The sequence below is a fragment of the Bufo gargarizans genome, chromosome 6 (genome assembly GCF_014858855.1).
Source record: "Bufo gargarizans isolate SCDJY-AF-19 chromosome 6, ASM1485885v1, whole genome shotgun sequence".
Classification (NCBI taxonomy): domain Eukaryota; kingdom Metazoa; phylum Chordata; class Amphibia; order Anura; family Bufonidae; genus Bufo; species Bufo gargarizans.
In genome coordinates, this window is record NC_058085.1 from 149,195,839 (window position 1) to 149,214,708 (window position 18,870).

General features: G+C 40.6%; 1 protein-coding gene across 1 annotated transcript in view; it reads right to left on the minus strand.

Moving 5' to 3' along the window:
• PPA1 (inorganic pyrophosphatase 1) overlaps nucleotides 1-18,870 on the minus strand; it is a 111,358-nt gene that overhangs the window by 22,950 nt on the left and 69,538 nt on the right. Inside the window, exon 4 of the mRNA XM_044297448.1 lies at nucleotides 18,534-18,653. Within this exon, the coding sequence (XP_044153383.1) occupies nucleotides 18,534-18,653 (120 nt within the window). The remainder of the gene's footprint in view (nucleotides 1-18,533; nucleotides 18,654-18,870) is intronic.

Consider the following 18,870-nt stretch of genomic DNA (forward strand, 5'->3'; position numbering starts at 1 on the left):
TTTTGGGGTTTTATTTTTTTCGCGTGGTATCAAATGGTATCGAGTATCGCAATACTATTTTATGGTATCGAAATCGAATCAAAATGTTGGTATCGCAACAACCCTATCTTGAGGTTCTTACGTCAGCCAAGTGTCAAAGCTCCTGGACCAGATGGGTATAGTGCAGACCACTTTAAGACCTTTAGTGATACCAACCTTCCTTACCTGCACAGATTGTTTAATCATTTGTTAGTTACTGGCCATATTAGTACAGAGTTGTTTCAGGCTGCTATAGTCACCCTACCCAAACCTGGTAATCCCGCAGATTCTCTGCAATATTTCAGGCCAATTTCTTTATTGAACTCCAACATTAAAGGGATTCTGTCACCCGGATTGTGTATATACAGCTGAGGACATGGGTGGCTAGATGGCCGCTAGCACATCTGCAATACCCAGTCCCCATAGCTCTGTGTGCTTTTATTGTGTAAAAAACCCGATTTGATACATATGCAAATTAACCTGAGATGAGTCCTGTATGTGAGATGAGTCAGGGACAGGACTCATCTCAGGTTAATTTGCATATGTATCAAATCGGTTTTTTTACACAATAAAAGCACACAGAGCTATGGGGGCTGGGTATTGCGGATGTGCTAGCGGCCATCTAGCAACCCATGTCCTCAGCTCTATACACAAAATCCTGGTGACAGGTTCCCTTTAAGTCATTTTCTAAGATCATCGCAACTAAATGTTATTTTACCATCTCCGATTTCCTCTGATCAAGTTGGTTTTGTAATAGGTAGGCAGTGTAGGGATGGCATGTATGATAGACCTATTACAAATTGTGGAAGCCTCCAGGAACTCCACAGTGTTTTTAGCCTTGCATGCTGAAAAAGCATGTGATAGGGTTCACTGACGATACCTGGAGGCAGTCCTGCAGAAATTTGGCTTTAATGGTCATATTGTGAGTGCGATCCTGGGTCTATATTCCATACCTACCACTTCAGTGTTAGCTTCTGAGTTTATGTCTAAACAGTTTGTCTAATGGCACAAGACCGGGGTACCCACTATCTCCCCGCATTTTTGCACTAGTCATGGAGCCCGTGGCGGAAAAACTTAGATGTACAGGAGGTGGCAGTGGGTTGGCTGGTCGCATGCCATTGGCTTATATGTGGATGATATTATCCTCTCTCTACCATCTCCTGCAGACTTCCTATCCACTACTATGGCTATCATACAAGATTTTTCTGGGGTGTCTTAATACAAACTGAATGTATCCAAGTTGCATTTGCTTCCAATTCATATCCCAGATGCTAAGAGGGCCCCATTGCAATCTGAATATGATTTTGTCTGGTCAGATACGCACATCACCTATTTAGGTATTTTGCTTACTTTATCTCTTTCTTCTTTAATTAAAGGTTAATGTTCAGTCCTTGATATCTGACATTAAGCCTACTTATGCAAGTTTTACATTCTTTACCTTGTCCTGGATTGCAAGAATTAATCTGGTTAAAATGAATATCCTGCCTAGGATGTTCTTCGCTGTATTCTGCTGATGATTTCTACTCCCTATCTTAGTCAACTGCAATATGATCTCTCTGCATTTATATGGGGAAACTCCCGACGAGAACATCTATCTAGAGAGGGAGGTTCTGGAGTGCCTAATCTGACTCATTATCATGCTTCTCATCTGCGGACACCTCTGCCAACCCCTCCACTCTCTGTGGGACCTATAATGCATCTGACTCGGACCGATCCCCATCAGTGATGGGCTAGCAAGTATAATACATAACCAGGGTGTGCTGTGCACCAGGTGCTTCATGCCCACAGTGTACCGGTATGGTTTAGATTGTATGCAATCTTTATTCACTGTAAAACAGAATATACTGGCAGTGTTAACATTGACTTTACATGATTATTATCTTGTTTAATCCATCAGGGTGCACTTTTGAGTAGGGGAGTGTACCTATGAGAGAAATGCCATCATAGGCACTGGAGGAGATATTTACATAATGGATAGGTTTGGTGTATCTGTTATCCCAGTACAGCTAAAAAATTTAACCTAGATTGATTTATCAGCTATTTGTCTGTCCTCAATTATCTTGATAACGAGTACTGTGCTCCTAGTATCTGCAGTTATTCTGTCTAAGTCTTTTTGATAATCTTTGAGGGGACAGGTGTTTTTCTGTGTTGGAGTGTCCCCTGAGGAGCTTTAAATCAACTGGGCGAAAAGCGTTGGAACTGTTTGAGGACATATTGCATTTATTATTGTTATGTATTTCTCTCTCTAGATTATTTTCTTTGCTGTATATTATTTGGAGGATCAGGTCACTTTAATTGGGGCACTAATATTGTTTGTTATTATTTTTGGTAACTTATAGCAGTCTAGGTAGTTAGTCTAGGCCACTATTCCACATTGTTGGAATATATCCCTCTGTCAGGGCCATCCTAGGGTTTCCAGGAGGCACGAGACACAGGATCGCCCCTATTGGGGCGGCTATTCCGTTTGTAGGCAGGGCGGCAGAGGTAGGGACATCAATAGGGATACTGTCCCACACCCTATACTAATGGTATGTCTACTATACCCACCTACAACCATATGAGATCGGAATATAAATCTTGCTTTTTTGGTTTCTTTTTTATTGTATATCTATTTGGGTGAATTGGTATTAAATAAATCAATTAAAAGTTATGTTTTAAATTAGTGGTTTAGTGAATTTCATTATCATCATACTAGCCTAACAGACAAAATTTAGAGAATGGTGGAGGGAACCATGCACCCCGCAATGGCTCCACATTGAGAACTCTTTTGTGAGAGGAAGCAGTGGATTGGGAGCCTAAAGTGGCCCTAGAAAAAAAAAAAAAAAAAAAAAAAAAAAAAAAAAGTGGCCCCATATTGTAGAAGGGAATAATTTGACACGAGGCAGAGCAACAAAAGTAGGGGGATTGGTATCAGCAATACCATAGCGCAAAATATTACATACCACACTGCCGCACAAGATACAGGTGAAACTCGAAAAATAATGTATATCACGCAAAGCTAATTTATTTCAGTAATGCAACTTAAAAGATGAAACTAACATACGAGACTCATTACATGCAAAGCGGGATATTTCAAGCCTTTATTTGTTATAATTTGGATGATTATGACTTACCGCCCTTTGAAACCCCAAAGCCACAATCTCAGGTCCCCTTTGCTCAGGGGGTATGGATTAATTAGCTGACTAGAGTGTGATACTTTGAGCCTGAAATATTGAACCTTTTCACAAAATTCAAATTTTAAGCTGCAATAATGCAATTCCTTTTAATTTGCATTACTGAAATAAATGGACTTTTGCACGATATTCTAATTTTCACCTGTATTGCCCCACAAGGCCATTTTCTGTCCTCCTCTTCCAGATGTCTCTGATTAAGATATAGAGCAGGGTGCTTAGGTGAGATGTGGGACATAATCTATTAAAGGAGGCATGTCGCTGGCTGGATACATAAGTACCTGATTCTCACAGAGTTAATTACCACTGATAGCTTATTATATACCCAGCCAGAGACAGAGATGGGTGCTTGGGTGGCCCCCCTGGGCATCGTCCCACTGGGAAATTTCCCTGTAAGGTCCATGGCCAATGCTCCTCTGGCAATGCTCCTCTGGCAAGAGCAATCTTAGCAGCACAGTTTATCAAACCCATACCTGTTATCCTATGAGGTCTAGATTTTCCCTATTCCCTTTTTTTAACTTAACCTACAAATTAGACATTTTTCTTTCTAGTCTGCAGTCCCCCCTCGCCAGATATTTCTTGGTTCCTGGTAGTTGTAGGAAAGCACTATCTATTGCCTATAGGATGTTACTCACTGCTGTTGCTTCTGTAAAATTTTATTTCATAGTGGGAAAACGAGGCTTTGGAAGTTGGCTCATACACCGACGCTTTCGGAGCTTAGTAAATTATTAAATGCAACATTAGGTTATCTACGCTGATTCTTTGCGATCCAGGACAAAAATATGCACTCACTGGGCTATATGGACTGGAAGTAGATTTGTTCGCCCATTATCTGATCTGATTTGAAGGCTAATATACATAAATGTGACCTCTATGGAGCTATGACCACAGCATCTGAGCAGTTTGGAAGTGAGAGCCACATGCTCCCGCACCTGTAACAGTGTTCCCCGGCTGAGATCTGAGAACCTGTTATGGTATAGTAATAGCCCAAAGCCTCAAGCAGGCTTCAGTAGCTATTACTAGTATATACCAATACAGACCAACAGGTGGCAGCACCATATTGGTATATTGTAAATAGAGTGTGCTATGATAACTATTCAGCCATCACAGAACACAAATGGGCTAATGACTGCCAGTTATAGTCACCCAGTGTGACTTAAAAAGTAAAAAAAAAAAAAAAAAAAAAAAGAAGTTTTACAAAAATATGTATAAAAGTTTAAATTACCCCAAAATCAAAATAAAAAAAATATAAAAAAAATTCACCTAATGGGCATCGCCACGTGTGAAAATGCCTGTACTATGGCCAATTCACCATTTTTTTACTTCACCCCCTGTTTTGCCCAGCAGGATTTGAATTTAATTCAATTTTTTACGTCAGCCAGGTTTTGCCATTTCTGTAGTGATTGATGTGGTAATAGCACCATCTAGTGGTGTTATATTGTATTGCACCTTGTTTTTCTTGTTTCCAAGACTTCTGTATTGTAGGTGGTGCAAAGGTTTGTGGGAGGGAAAAGCAACCTAGGAAATAATTCTCCAGGACACAGTACAAAGCGGTCTCCTGCATATCTTCTTAAACTCCTCCATCCTGGTAGAAGCATATCTGGTGAGAGATCTATCTTTGTTTCAGGGACATTATGTTATGCAAAGCTGTTCAGTCAGTTGAATTGTTACTTTGGGAAGTTGTTATTAGATGTTAGCTAGCCATGCAATCTTTGTACAGGCAGCCATTTTACCATGTGTTTCAGTATTATGCAAATGTTACAGTACATGATATGCTATATACTTATTCATGTTATTTGTATTCTTATAGTTTTACCTCAAATACTCCTGTTTTGCCAATAAACAAGTTAGACTACAAAGAACCAGTCCTCTTATTTGAAAGACAGGAATAATTTATGCTGAATTTCAGACTGCAGACTGTGTGAAACATGTCTGAAGACAGAACACCCCCCCCCCCAAAAAAAAAAAAAAAAAAGTAAGAAAAAGTGATTAAAAAGTCACACACACTTCAAAATTGTATCACTGTAAAGTAAAGATCACCCCGCAAAAATGAACCGTCTAACAGCTCGGTACAAAACAACAAAAAATTGTAAGGGTCGGAATATTGGGATGAAAAGGAAAGGTTTCAAAGTTGTTGTTTTTTGTAAATTAGAAAGCAAGAAAAACCATACAAGTGTGGTATCATTGTAATCGTACTGACCTGGAGAATGAAAGTAACAGGTCAATTTTGCCACATAGGGAACGCTGTAAAAAAACAAAACTAACAAAAACTGGCAGAATGGCATTTTTTTCCAATTCCACCCAATAAGCAGTCATAAAAAACAAACAAAAAAACTTTATGGCACTAGAAAGGTGGGGAGTGAAAAACAAAAATGCAAAAACGGAAAATTGCAAGGTCCTCTAAGGGTTAAAGGGAATCTTGTACCACATACTTGTAACTAAAAACTACCGTAGCTGCCTTTGTCAGCATATTATAATGCGCTTTGTCCCATCCTTATCCATGCCCTCAAAGTGGACAATCACAGGGTGCTGTTCCAACACGTTTTAGAGACATTCTCCTTCCTTAGATACATCTGAGATGAGGCCGTATACTATGTTTTATTGTTATACTATCTTTTACTAGTTTTATTAAGGCTACTTCTTTGGAACAGCTCCCTGTGGTTATTCGCTTTTTTTTTCTCATACCCTTCTATCCACAGGTGATATTAGGATTACGATATCTTAAAGGGTACATTCAGACTACAGCGCCATATATTGCGGTCCACAAACTGCGATTCGCAAAACACGGATGCCGCCCATGTGCCTTCCGCAATTTGCGGAACGGTCGGCCCATTATAGAGATGCCTATTCTTGTCCATGATTGCGGACTAGATTAGGACATGCTCTATATTTTTTTGCGGGGCCGCAGAACAGAACAACAGATGCGGACAGCAGTAGCCCCCCCATACAGTATAATGACCCCCAGTGATCGCCCATACATTATGACCCCCTCTGTTGCCTCCTCACAGAGTATAATGACCCCCAGTGCCCCCCATACAGTATGACACCCAATGGTCCTCCTCACTGGGGGTCATTATACTGAATGGGGGGCACTGGGGTTCATTATCGTCTGTGAGCAGACACAAGGGGTCATTATACTGAATGGGGACGCCGGCGGTCATTATACTATGTATGGGACCCTCACACAGTATAATGACCCCTCAGTGGCCCCGTCACAGAGTATCATGATCCCCAATGGCCCCCTCACATACCTATTATTGCTGGAGCTGGTGGTCCTTTCATTTACTAACCTCAGCAAATCTCCCTGCTCTCTCTCTCCTCCGGCCTGGCGTATAAGTGAGAAACACATAATGACTTTACCGCTGGGCCAGGCAGGGAGATGATCTGTGTTAGTGAATGAAAGAACCACTGGCTCCCCTGCTCTCCAGCAATGAGCACTTCCATCTGTATTAATGGAAGTGCTCATAGCAGCCGGCCTGACACCCCCCGACAGCTGGCACACTTTCATATGTAATGCCAGTCTTATTATTTTACAATAAATACAAAATGTTCATAGATCAATTACTTATCTGTGGAATGTATATATCATATAACATTTTGGAATTACATAACTGCTTAGAATTTTGACACTTGAAAATGCGATGTAGAATCTTTGTAAGGAAGAAAACAAATCACAGTAACCTTTAATGAGATATGATAACCTGCCAAGACATTTACAAAATTTTAAAGAAAAACAATGTTTCTTGCTCCATCTCATCTTTGCAGGCACTCATGAGAATTCTTCTCATTAATGTATCCACTTGACAATCTTATAGTAAACCATGGCGGTGTATTGTTAGTACTGATTATCAGCTGGGAATATGGCTTGTCTGTCTCCGGCTAAGAAGACAGGAAGACGGAGGGGTGGTCCTTCACACTGCATGCCTGCATTAGGCTTCAGAGTGAGGAGGCGTGTCTCAGTAATCCAATCTGATTGGCTGGCAGGGAGCTGCTGGCTACAGCAAGTGTGTATGGGAAGTGAGGGAAAGCAGTTTTGGCCTCAGAGAATTGGCAGAGGAGCCATCTTGAGAAGGTCCTCATATTGTAAATGTTTAAAAAGCCGTAACTATGGGAAAAACTCAAGGAAACCAGTGGTATGTGAAGAAACTAAAGATTGCTTTATGTATAATGCTGCTGCAGCAGTAGTAGTAACATATGCCAAAATAGCTTTTTGATGAAAACATGACAGTTACCCTTTAAACAACGTTCAAGTTTTGAAGTTTGTATAACTGCTGTCAGCCACATCATTAGCCAGGCGCTGCAGATCCAAAACCATATGAAAGTTTTACTGAACAAAAAAGTTTTCACAGTACAGTTATTGGCTTCATCTGAAAAGTGGAAAATACATCAGTAAGCATTGCTAAGCAGAATTTGCTGCGGGAATACTCATGTTGCAGGTAAAGATTAAAAGAATTCAAGAAACATTTCTAAAAGTACATAATGAACTCAATAGTCTCCCACGTAATGATGAGCTTTTTAACTTAAAGCTCTTATTCCTCTTGGATATAACTGAAGGACTCACTTACGGGAATTTAATGTGTTTGATAAGGTTCTAGAATAGATTAGCCTAATTCATTACATGAGACAGACTAAAACCTAAAAAAGTTCCTGGGTATCAATGGATAGATAGGATAGGAGTACAGTTTCTATTTTTATTAAAGTAATCTACTTGTTTTAGAGTCTATTGATGGGGGAACAGCGCCTACAAAGCCTACCTAGCATCCTCTACTGCAGTGTTTCCCAACCAGTGTGCCTCCAGCTGTTGCAAAACTACAACTCCCAGCATGCCTGGACAGTCTTTGGCTGTGCGGGCATGCTGGGAGTTGTAGTTTTGCAACAGCTGGAGGCACACTGGTTGGGAAACACTGCTCTACTGTACCATTTTTCTTTCGAACACACTAGTAATAATGTTTTACAAATTTCTATGCATCATGTTCCCACCTGTCTTCTTGTATACTTTGACATGCTCTACAACGCTCCCTTATCGTTACATTTATTAGCCAATCATAAAGTAGCATGAGCTGAGTGTCTATAACTGGACTTGCTTCCCAAAGGCAGTGGTTCCATCCATTAACTCAATACTACTATGACTGTCAGTGTGCTCCCTTTGTGACTACAAGGTATAAGATAGACTGAGTGAAGCTATCCTGTGTATGTGATATGACAGCTTGTACAGGGTTAGAAAAATGCAGACAATGAAGCCAACCCTCCCAAAGGCTGAGAAAAGCATCTGCAGCTTCCATCAAGACAGGTAAGGGCTCTTTCACACTTGCGTTCTTTTCTTCCGGCATAGAGTTCAGTCGTCGGGGCTCTATGCCGGAAGAATCCTGATCAGTTTTATCCTAATGCATCCTGAATGGAGTGAAATCCGTTCAGTATGCATCAGGATGTCTTCAGTTCCGGAACGGAACGTTTTTTGGCCGGAGAAAATACCGCAGCATGCTGCGCTTTTTGCTCCGGCCAAAAATCCTTAAGACTTGCCGCAAGGCCGGATCCGGAATGAATGCCCATTGAAAGGCATTGATCCGGATCCGGCCTTAAGCTAAACGTCGTTTCGGCGCATTGCCGGATGCGACGTTTAGCTTTTTCTCAATGGTTACCATGGCTGCCGGGACGCTAAAGTCCTGGCAGCCATGGTAAAGTGTAGCGGGGAGCGGGGGAGCAGCATACTTACCATCCGTGCAGCTCCCGGGGCGCTCCAGAGTGACGTCAGGGCGCCCCAAGCGCATGGATCACGTGATCGCATGGCACGTCATCCATGCGCATGGGGCGCTCTGACGTCACTCTGGAGCGCCCCGGGAGCCGCGCGGACTGTAAGTATACCGCTCCCCCGCTGCCCGCTCCTACTATGGCAACCAGGACTTTAATAGCGTCCTGGGTGCCATAGTAACACTGAAAGCATTTTGAAGACGGATCCGTCTTCAAATGCTTTCAGTACACTTGCGTTTTTCCGGATCCGGCGTGTAATTCCGGCAAGTGGAGTACACGCCGGATCCGGACAACGCAAGTGTGAAAGAGGCCTTAAGAAATGCAATCATTTTTACACTACTGGGGAGAATATCCCTAACTGAGCATAGTGAGGAACTTAGACCTCTAATTAATGTGCCTTTAAACAAGGTCTTTAATTGACATATTTTGAATCAGATAAAGAAAGGATATCTGGTTAAAACGGTATAATTATAGAAAAATACATACATGCTGAAAACATAAAATGATCCATTAAAATAAGATTGTGTATAGGGACTAAAAATACCTCTAGGCTAAATATTCATAAGTACAGTATTAAATATCTTGACAAGAAAATACTTGCATGCCAAGATGAAAAGGAAGTATACGTGACATTCAGGTCATAATAAATTTGAATATTAGCAGTCTCCCTTCCAGCGTATAATCAAACTCTAACAGTTAATATTTAAATGATTTTCTCTGAAAAGCTTGAAATACTCTTGACAGTTTGAAACTATATATATTCCTATTATATACTTAAAAAATTCTAACTTTTTCCCCCTTTCCCCATCTGCAGCTGTTTTAATGTGAATTCAAAGATTCAAGAATAAATAGGCTTACACAGGTTAAATTGACAGAAATATTTACTAAATGTGATTAAATATATTAAAGATAAAAACAGACAAACAACTCCCATACATAGCTAAAAAAAAAAAAACACACACAATCACTCTGACCGGTTTTCAAACTAACAAACAAGCTCCAATCACCCACGCTACCAATGTAGCACATGACCGATGACCAAGGTAATACGAGTGGTCTAGTGACAGACATCCTTCCTCACATGATGTCTCCTGGAGCTTGAAGCGTGTTAATGCACAAAGCCTTATACCTTCTGGCCCCTGTGCCTCAGGATGTCCAGTGTTTAGAACGTATGTACCTCAATCTAGTCTTCACAGCATAATGGGGGCCTTGTATATACTAACTGGCAAAACAAAATAAGTACCGTATTTTTCGCCGTATAAGACGCACTTTTTCCCCCCCAAAAGTGGGGGGGAAATAGCAGTGCGTCTTATACGGCGAATGTAGCCGATTTTGCTTAGTTTTCAATGATACACCCGCCGCGATGCCGTGCGGCGGGTATATCAGCTGTGAGGGAGGAGGGGCTGGGGGCGGCATCTGCATTTATAATGACAGCGGGGCCCGTGCAGTGACTGTATTCTACTACACGGGCCCCGCTTACTGTACAATCATATCCCTAATACCGTAGTTAATTGTTGTGTGCACTGCATGTAAAAGCATAATGAGCGATGATGAGCGCTATTACTTACAATTAGAAGCGCTTGCCGTTCGGAGCAGGGAGGAGGGAGGAGGCAGGAGGCAGGCCGGGAGGACGGGCGCTGGCAGTGTGAGTCATACGTCACGCGCCTGCGCCGCCTGCTTCATGAATGAAGCAGGCGGCGTGGGCGCATGACGGATGACTCACACTGCCAGCGCCCGTCCTCCCGGCCTGCCTCCTGCCTCCTCCCTCCTCCCTGCTCCGAACGGCAAGCGCTTCTAATTGTAAGTAATAGCGCTCATCATCGCTCATTATGCTTTTACATGCAGTGCACACAACAATTAACTACGGTATTAGGGATATGATTGTACAGTAAGCGGGGCCCGTGTAGTAGAATACAGTCACTGCACGGGCCCCGCTGTCATTATAAATGCAGATGCGACCCCCACCCCCATTATAAAAGCAAATGCGACCCCCACACTTATGGAGGGGATCTGTGGATGACACATAGCATAAGATGCTATATATGTGTCATCCACAGATCCCCACCATAACTGTCATACAAAGATCCTCATAACAGCGCCATCCAGAGAGGATCCCCTATAAGTGTCACCCACAGATCCCCCATAACAGTGCGTCATCCACAGATCCCCATAACAGTGCATCACCCACAGACCACAATTAGTTCAAAATATTTTTTTTCTTATTTTCCTCCCCAAAAACCTAGGTGCGTCTTATACGCCGGTGCGTCTTATACGGCGAAAAATACGGTAATTACATTCAAGGAATATAAAAAGGCAATATAATAATTAAAGGGGAAAGAACCAATCAGTATTTAATTTATAAAATACCCTTCTAACACAACTACTCAATTTTCAGACCATTTACCTTCTACTCACAGAATCAAGTGCAGTGGCGTAACTTCAATTAACTGCCCCTGCCAAACAACACGCAAGTGTAATAGTACCTTACATATATGCTTAGCTGAATAATCAGGTTCTTCAGGGATTCAGAGCCAACTGGCATGGGGCACTATTCAGCTTTATAATGTTCTATATGATATGCTCTATCCTTTTCAGCCATGTATCAGCATTCTACAAACACAAGCTCCTGCTCTTCCTAATCGATCCCTATGCAAGGCCTTGAACGCATCATCAGATAATCAGCCTTTAGGATTGCCCTAAAGTTGCATATTATACCACAGATCAATGAGAACAAAGTCCACATTTCTACTTCGTGCGGATCCTCCTCCACTTGGGTTCAGGGGATTGAAGACTTTTCAGTGTGTACCCTTTAACATTTAGGTTCAGCAGCGCTCCGATTCAATATTCTTTGCTCCTGCTCACAAACTTGTGATGTGCGCCATTTCCCTATATGCTGCATGTATATATTGACTTTCACGTTCACCAGGTATTGATACAGTTGACAACTATCCCTCTTGCATTGTATTTCTTTATTCCTCTTAATTCCATCAATCCATGTTTTTGAATTTACATAATTACATGGTCACTTAATGGTCTATTCTGATCATTTAAAGTTCTCTCCTATCCACAGATTAGGGGATAACTCTTATATTGGCACGGGTCCTACCACGGGAACCCCAATGATCACTAGAAGGGAGCCCTGTACCCCACAGGACCCCCTGAAATGAATTGGGCTTCAGGTTTAGCATGCACACTGCCACTCAATTCATCTCTAGAAGCCTGCCAGAGATGGTTGAGATGAATAAAGCAGCAGATCACAAGCTCACCCGGCTGCTCACAGGGTGCTGCAGGATACAGGGCCCCCATTCACTTGTTTGGTGGGGATTCCAGAGATGGGATTCCCCACCAATCTAATAGTTATACCCTATCCTGTGGATAGGTGATCACTTATAATTATCAGAATACTGCTAAATCAGCATTACAAACTGAACCATCTGTCTCCAGAACGTTCATATTTATCACCTGCCAGTAGTAATAAATAGTTGTTTTCATTTCTGGAAGAGTCTCATAAATGGAAAATAAATTCCCTTATGTTCTTTATCATATACCTTGTCACTAGGCAGAAGACATAATTGAGTAACCATCAGTTTCTCAGTCCATTAAATGCTAATGCATCACGTTCCATACATTTCCATCATAGCAGTTTCCCTCCAGATATAAACATGGGCATATTTATTTCTTGGAAATCCTCTTGAAGTACTGTATGTACACCACATTTCTGTATCCTTTCAATGTATTTACTTACTCTAAAAGGATATACATTATACAAAGGTGACGTTTTATATATCTGGAGAATAAACATATTTACAAGACATTGTGGAACTTTATGCCTTAAAACTTGATGTACTAAGGAACTGATGGTCAACAGAGGATCCAATATGTCTGGTGACAAAGGAAATATCATGAAGAACACAGGAAAATGTATTTTACATAAACCATTAAAAAAATTAAAATGAATATTACTTCTGTCAGTTAAGAAATATGAACATTGTGGATACAGATGCATTGGTCGTAGCTTTGTTAAAGGGGTTCTCCAGGAATTAAGAAAATGAAAATACATTAGTAACCATGATATATCAGTTGTATCACTCATTTAAAATCTCTATCATTGCTTTATGTGAATTCATACATGTATTTATGCAGTCTCTGTATCAGACCAAGGATGTACATCTATGTTGTAAATTTTTTATGTTCAACGTACATTTGTACAACGTCTCCTTCGCAATTGTCATATTGATGAAAGAAAATTTAAATAAAGATTTGTCAAAAAAAGAAAAGAAAAAAAAGACTTAAATATTACGTTATAAATACAATAATATTTGTCCTGCTGTGTGATTAGGACAGGTTTTGTGTGTACTAATAGGATGGCGGCCACTTTACTTTCCCTGCCGATTGCTCCCCAGACAAAACAAGCCATTACAACTAATGAAAGGTATTTGGAAATATATTTATAAAAAAGTAATTTAAGTATTTTCATTTTCTTTATTCCCGGAGAACCACTTTAAGCAGCCTCAATATTAATGTAAATTCTAAATCCAAATAAAAGGTTACTGGCGCTCTTACTTAAAAATGTTGTGAGTATGCTGCAAGAAAGGTGATTGCCGCAATGACAAATTGAAGAAATAAAAGAACAATTCCTGCACTTCCTCTTTAACTGCCCCTAAGTACAGCTTACAGCTGCAAGAGCTGTTGTGGACCAAAAATCCGAAGCATTTCGAAAGGATCGCTTTTTTTCCTCAGGGATAGAGTCCACATTTAAAAAGGAGAAGCACAGGCAAGAGGACTATCCCTGTAGCTGTAAGCTAGCGTGACCGGTGCAATAGACTACAGCCTGGTTGCTATAGACTACACCCATATCAGTGTTACAATATACTGAGTGTTAGCAAGCAACAGGCTATTATTCAGGCTATCAGAGTGGTGGATGGTCAATTACCAATCCCTCTCCACATCTCTGACCTCCTGTATGCCTGATTTTATATTAATTTTCTATACCCCCCCTTTTTCATTGGATTCTAAAAAATCTTTATTATTTTCATTTTTAACGTTCTTTGAGGCCGAGACGCAAAAGATTCCACCCTGCTTGGATGTTGAGATGGACGTTGTAATAAGCATCCTAGCTGGCAGATCACAAAGGTTGTCCGGCCGCATCTCAGCATGTTTGCCGTGCTGAACCCGACCTCCGGTCGCCCCCATTATAGTGAATGGGGTCGGAGCGGACTTCCGGCAGCACACATGGGCTAGTGTTAGTACGCATCCAGCAGACTGTTCCCCTGCTGGACCCTGCTAACGCCAATGTGAAAGTAGCCTTATTTGGTCAGTTATTTGGAGACAAAACCAGGAGTGGATCAAAAACACAGAACAGGTGTAGATTATACTTTATCTTTGAGTAAGCTTCAGTACTGGTTTTAGCTCACAATAACTGATGGAAATAATTGACCAAATAAATGGAGTGTGAACTTGGACTGTCATTTTTTTTGTAATGTGTAGGCACAGTGGTGATACTGACCATTTTTAAAAATACTTTACTGAAATTGTACATTTTATTAGAAAAATATCTCTAAAGTGGCCCATTTTGTGCCTTGGCAATGTTCCCCGTCTTCTGTTTACTTAAAGGGGTTGCCCCACAAAAAATATTCTACAATTTTCAAACCAGCACGTGGATCTAAACACTTTTGTAATTGCATGTATTTAAAAATGTAGCATAGCCACTGAGTTATTAAATAAAATGCATCTGTATAGCGCCACATGCGGGTTTTTTTTTTTCTTATTTCTTTGACCTGCTCACTATGTAGCCGGCCAGCTAAGACCTGTCCTAGGTTGCTAATATAGCTTGTGTGTTTATACAGCTAGACCTGCCAATAACCTTAATACAGTTCCTATGTTTGTGTGTTAAAGACAAAAGCAGAGTTATTTACAGTGCCTTCATGTTTGGATCTCATGTAATAGTTATATTTTATGTCCACAGAAGCAGAAAAAGATTTATTATATAATGTAAGGTAAGCTCAATGACACAGGAGAAACAGAAAATAGAGTTAAACTGTTGTTTCTGGGCAGGAGTCTCGACCAATAACAGCCAGCCTCACACACAGCAAGAGTTTTGACAAATCACAGCCAGCCTCACACACTGCGGGGAAATTCCCCTAGCAGGAGCTGCTAGAACCATTACACCAGAGGAGAGAAGCTGAACAGACATTCAATCCACTAAGAGCTGTGTTTTATGGAAGCACAGAGGCCAAAATAGGTATTTAGAACAGTTATATAATGTTCTTACTGTGAATATAGTGATTAGAACTGTATACTGAATTGGTTATATATATATATATATATATATATATATATATATATTTACTTACAGTTCGACCATACAAACGAACTACTGAGCCATACAATCATACAATCCAAACAAATTGCATACAAATGCGAACTGCTCCTACCAGATCATAAGCAATTGTATAGAGCAAACTGCAAACCAAGTAGAGCAAGTGAACTATTGGTTAACCTCAGATATTACCTCTCAGAGAGATCATAAAGTGCTTAAAATAATTTGAAGTGAGAGTACAGATACTCAAGAGAGAAATATATCCACCATTTTATATTAAATGACAAGATTGAACAGTTGAGCCACCATATTATGCATAACACCATTTTATGATACTTTAGTTAACACGTGTTTTGTACATGGACTATCTGCTGTGGAGGCGGCAGTGTTATATGAAGAAAAGTTGACGTTAATAAAGAAGTTATTTCAAGCATTTGGTGTGCTCTTTAAACCTACTGCTTCCATAGAACGGCGCTAGAGGAATTACGGAGTAACAGACAGACAGTCTGGTTAGACTAAAAAGTCAGAGATATCAAAATTCTTCTAATGCCACTGGGCCGCACATGCTAAGTTTCATCCTTCAACTGTTCCCTGAGCTGTGATAGGGAGGGCAAGGGCACGCCCCCTTGGCTGTAGCATAAAAGACACTCCCCTTGAGCTTTCAGCTTGATATAAATCTAACAGAACAAAGAATGGGGAAATCTCAGGATCCATGTGAGGTACATAGATGGTTCTAGCTTTGCAAGAAAGAGATTGTCATGTACTATATGAGGTCTGATTTTCATTTTTTTCATTAGTCAAGAGATAACCCCTTTAACGTAAGATACATGCTCCACACTAACTGCTGCTGCCCTCACTGCCTCTCTCCACACACACACAGTCAGGTCCATAAATATTGGGACATCGACACAATTCTAACATTTTTGGCTCTATACATCACTACAATAGATTTGAAATGAAACAAACAAGATGGGCTTTAACTGCAGACTGTCAGCTTTATTTTGAGGGTATTTACATCCAAATCAGGTGAACGGTGTAGGAATTACAACAGTTTGCATATGTGCCTCCCACATGTTAAGGAACCAAAAATAATGGGACAATTGGCTTCTCAGCTGTTCCATGGCCAGGTGTGTGTTATTCCCTCATTATCCCAATTACAATGAGTAGATAAAAGGTCCAGAGTTCATTTCAAGTGTGCCATTTGCATTTGGAATCTGTTGCTGTCAACTCTCAAGATGAGATCCAAAGAGCTGTCCCTATCAGTGAAGCAAGCCATCATTAGGCTGAAAAAAAAAAAAAAAAAAAAAACAAACCCATCAGAGAGATAGCAAAAACATTAGGCGTGGCCAAAACAACTGTTTGGAACATGGTTAAAAAGAAGGAACGCACGGGTGAACTCAGCAACACCAAAAGACCCAGGAGACCACGGAAAAAACAACTGTGGTGGATGACGAAGAATTCTTTCAGTGGTGAAGAAAATACCCTTCACAACAGTTGGCCAGATCAAGAACACTCTCCAGGAGGTAGGTGTATGTGTGTCAAAGTCAACAATCAAGAGAAGACTTCACCAGAGTGAATACAGAGGGTTCACCACAAGATGTAAACCATTAGTGAGCCTCAAAAATAGGAAGGCCAGATTAGAGTTTGCCAAACGACATTTAAAAAAAGCCTTCACAGTTCTGGAACAACATCCTATGGACAGATGAGACCAAGATCAACTTGTACCAAAGTGATGGGAAGAGAAGAGTATGGAGAAGGAAAGAAACTTCTCATGATTCTAAGCATACCACCTCATCAGTGAAGCATGGTGGTGGTAGTGTCATGGCGTGGGCATGTATGGCTGCCAATGGAACTGGTTCTCTTGTATTTATTGATGATGTGACTGCTGACAAAAGCAGCAGGATAAATTCTGAAGTGTTTCCGGCAATATTATCTACTCATATTCAGCCAAATGCTTCAGAACTCATTGGACGGCGCTTCACAGTGCAGATAGACAATGACCCAAAGCATACTGCAAAAGCAACCAAAGAGTTTTTTTTAAAGGGAACAAAAGTGGAATGTTATGCAATGTCCAAGTCAATCACCTGACCTGAATCCGATTAAGCATGCATTTCACCTGCTGAAGACAAAACTGAAGGGAAAATGCCCCAAGAACAAACAGGAACTGAAGACAGTTGCAGTAGAGGCCTGGCAGAGCATCAACAAGGATGAAGCCCAGAGTCTGGTGATGTCTATGCGTTCCAGACTTCAGGCTGTAATGGACTCCAAAGGATTTGCAACCAAGTATTAAAAAGTGAAAGTTTGATTTATGATTATTATTCTGTTCTTAACAAGTGGGAGGCTCATATGCAAACTGTTGTAATTCCTACACCGTTCACCTGATTTGGATGTAAATACCCTCAAATTAAAGCTGACAGTCTGCACATCTTGTTAGTTTTAAATCTATTGTGGTGGTGTATAGAGCCAAAAATTTTACAATTGTGTCGATGTCCCAATATTTATGGACCTGACTGTATATAGATAGATGCCATGTAAGATAAGTTACCTGCCATTTTCTTCCCTTGATGCAGTTTATTTTATACTAAAACAAGTTTTTTTTTAATCCATTTTACACCCGGTTGGATACAATGGCCCACTCCTCATTGCACATGATCCATTATCTAAATAGGATTCTTGGCTCTTACAACATTACACCCTATGTTCCCTGTAAGAGCTATGGAATTTTTTGAGCCGTTTTTATGTATTCACTGCAGTTTGTAGTCAGAACAGAGCTCCCATTTATAACAGTTACATGAGGATCCGCTACCTTCTAGATGTAAAAATGATGTACATTTTTAGACATTACTGTACCCAGTTTATATGAATTTGTTATAATACCTCTTGCAAATTTAGCATTTGTTAGCAAGAGGACAATTTCTAAATCTTACCATAGGCCTTAGAGGCTGAATAGAGGATCCCTGTCTTTAGTGTAATGGTAGGCTTAAAGATACTAGGCAAATAAGTGAGCTGTCCAGAAGTAGAGGAACAGCCCGAGAATAGTAGCTGAAGAGGGAAAATCACTGACGGCAACAAAACCACTGTAATATCATAAAAAATTGCAGTTTTCTGATTATATGCTAGCGCTGGGAATCCTCTGGCACAAACTCTACACTCTGAACCGATTTTACAAGATGTTATATAAAGCTGCCACACAGTGCTTGGCATCGTAATTATTACTTGGGAACACAGACAGTGTTCAAATGTATCCCGCGTTTGTGGCTTTAAATGCTTATTATTACCTGTGGGATGGCTCCATAATTCCATATATAACCCTTGTGAGGGAACACGTTGGCCACGTAACGCAGCTTGCCTTTCTTCACATCTTGTTTGATGGGATTCAATGGGTCTTTTGTGGCAATCTGGAAACAAAAGCAAGAACAGTTAGTTACTGGAAGCCCAGAAAGAGTTCCAGTCTTTAAAAATAAGCTTTAAAATGTGATCAGTGTGGCATGAACAACATCATAGCTTCAACACAAGTTAGCCGAAAACCCCCGCACATCAAGCAACTCAAGTCATGGTCTGTTTCCTTTTTCTCACATTCGTTTTCATAAGATCCAATATAAACAAGCAAGGAAA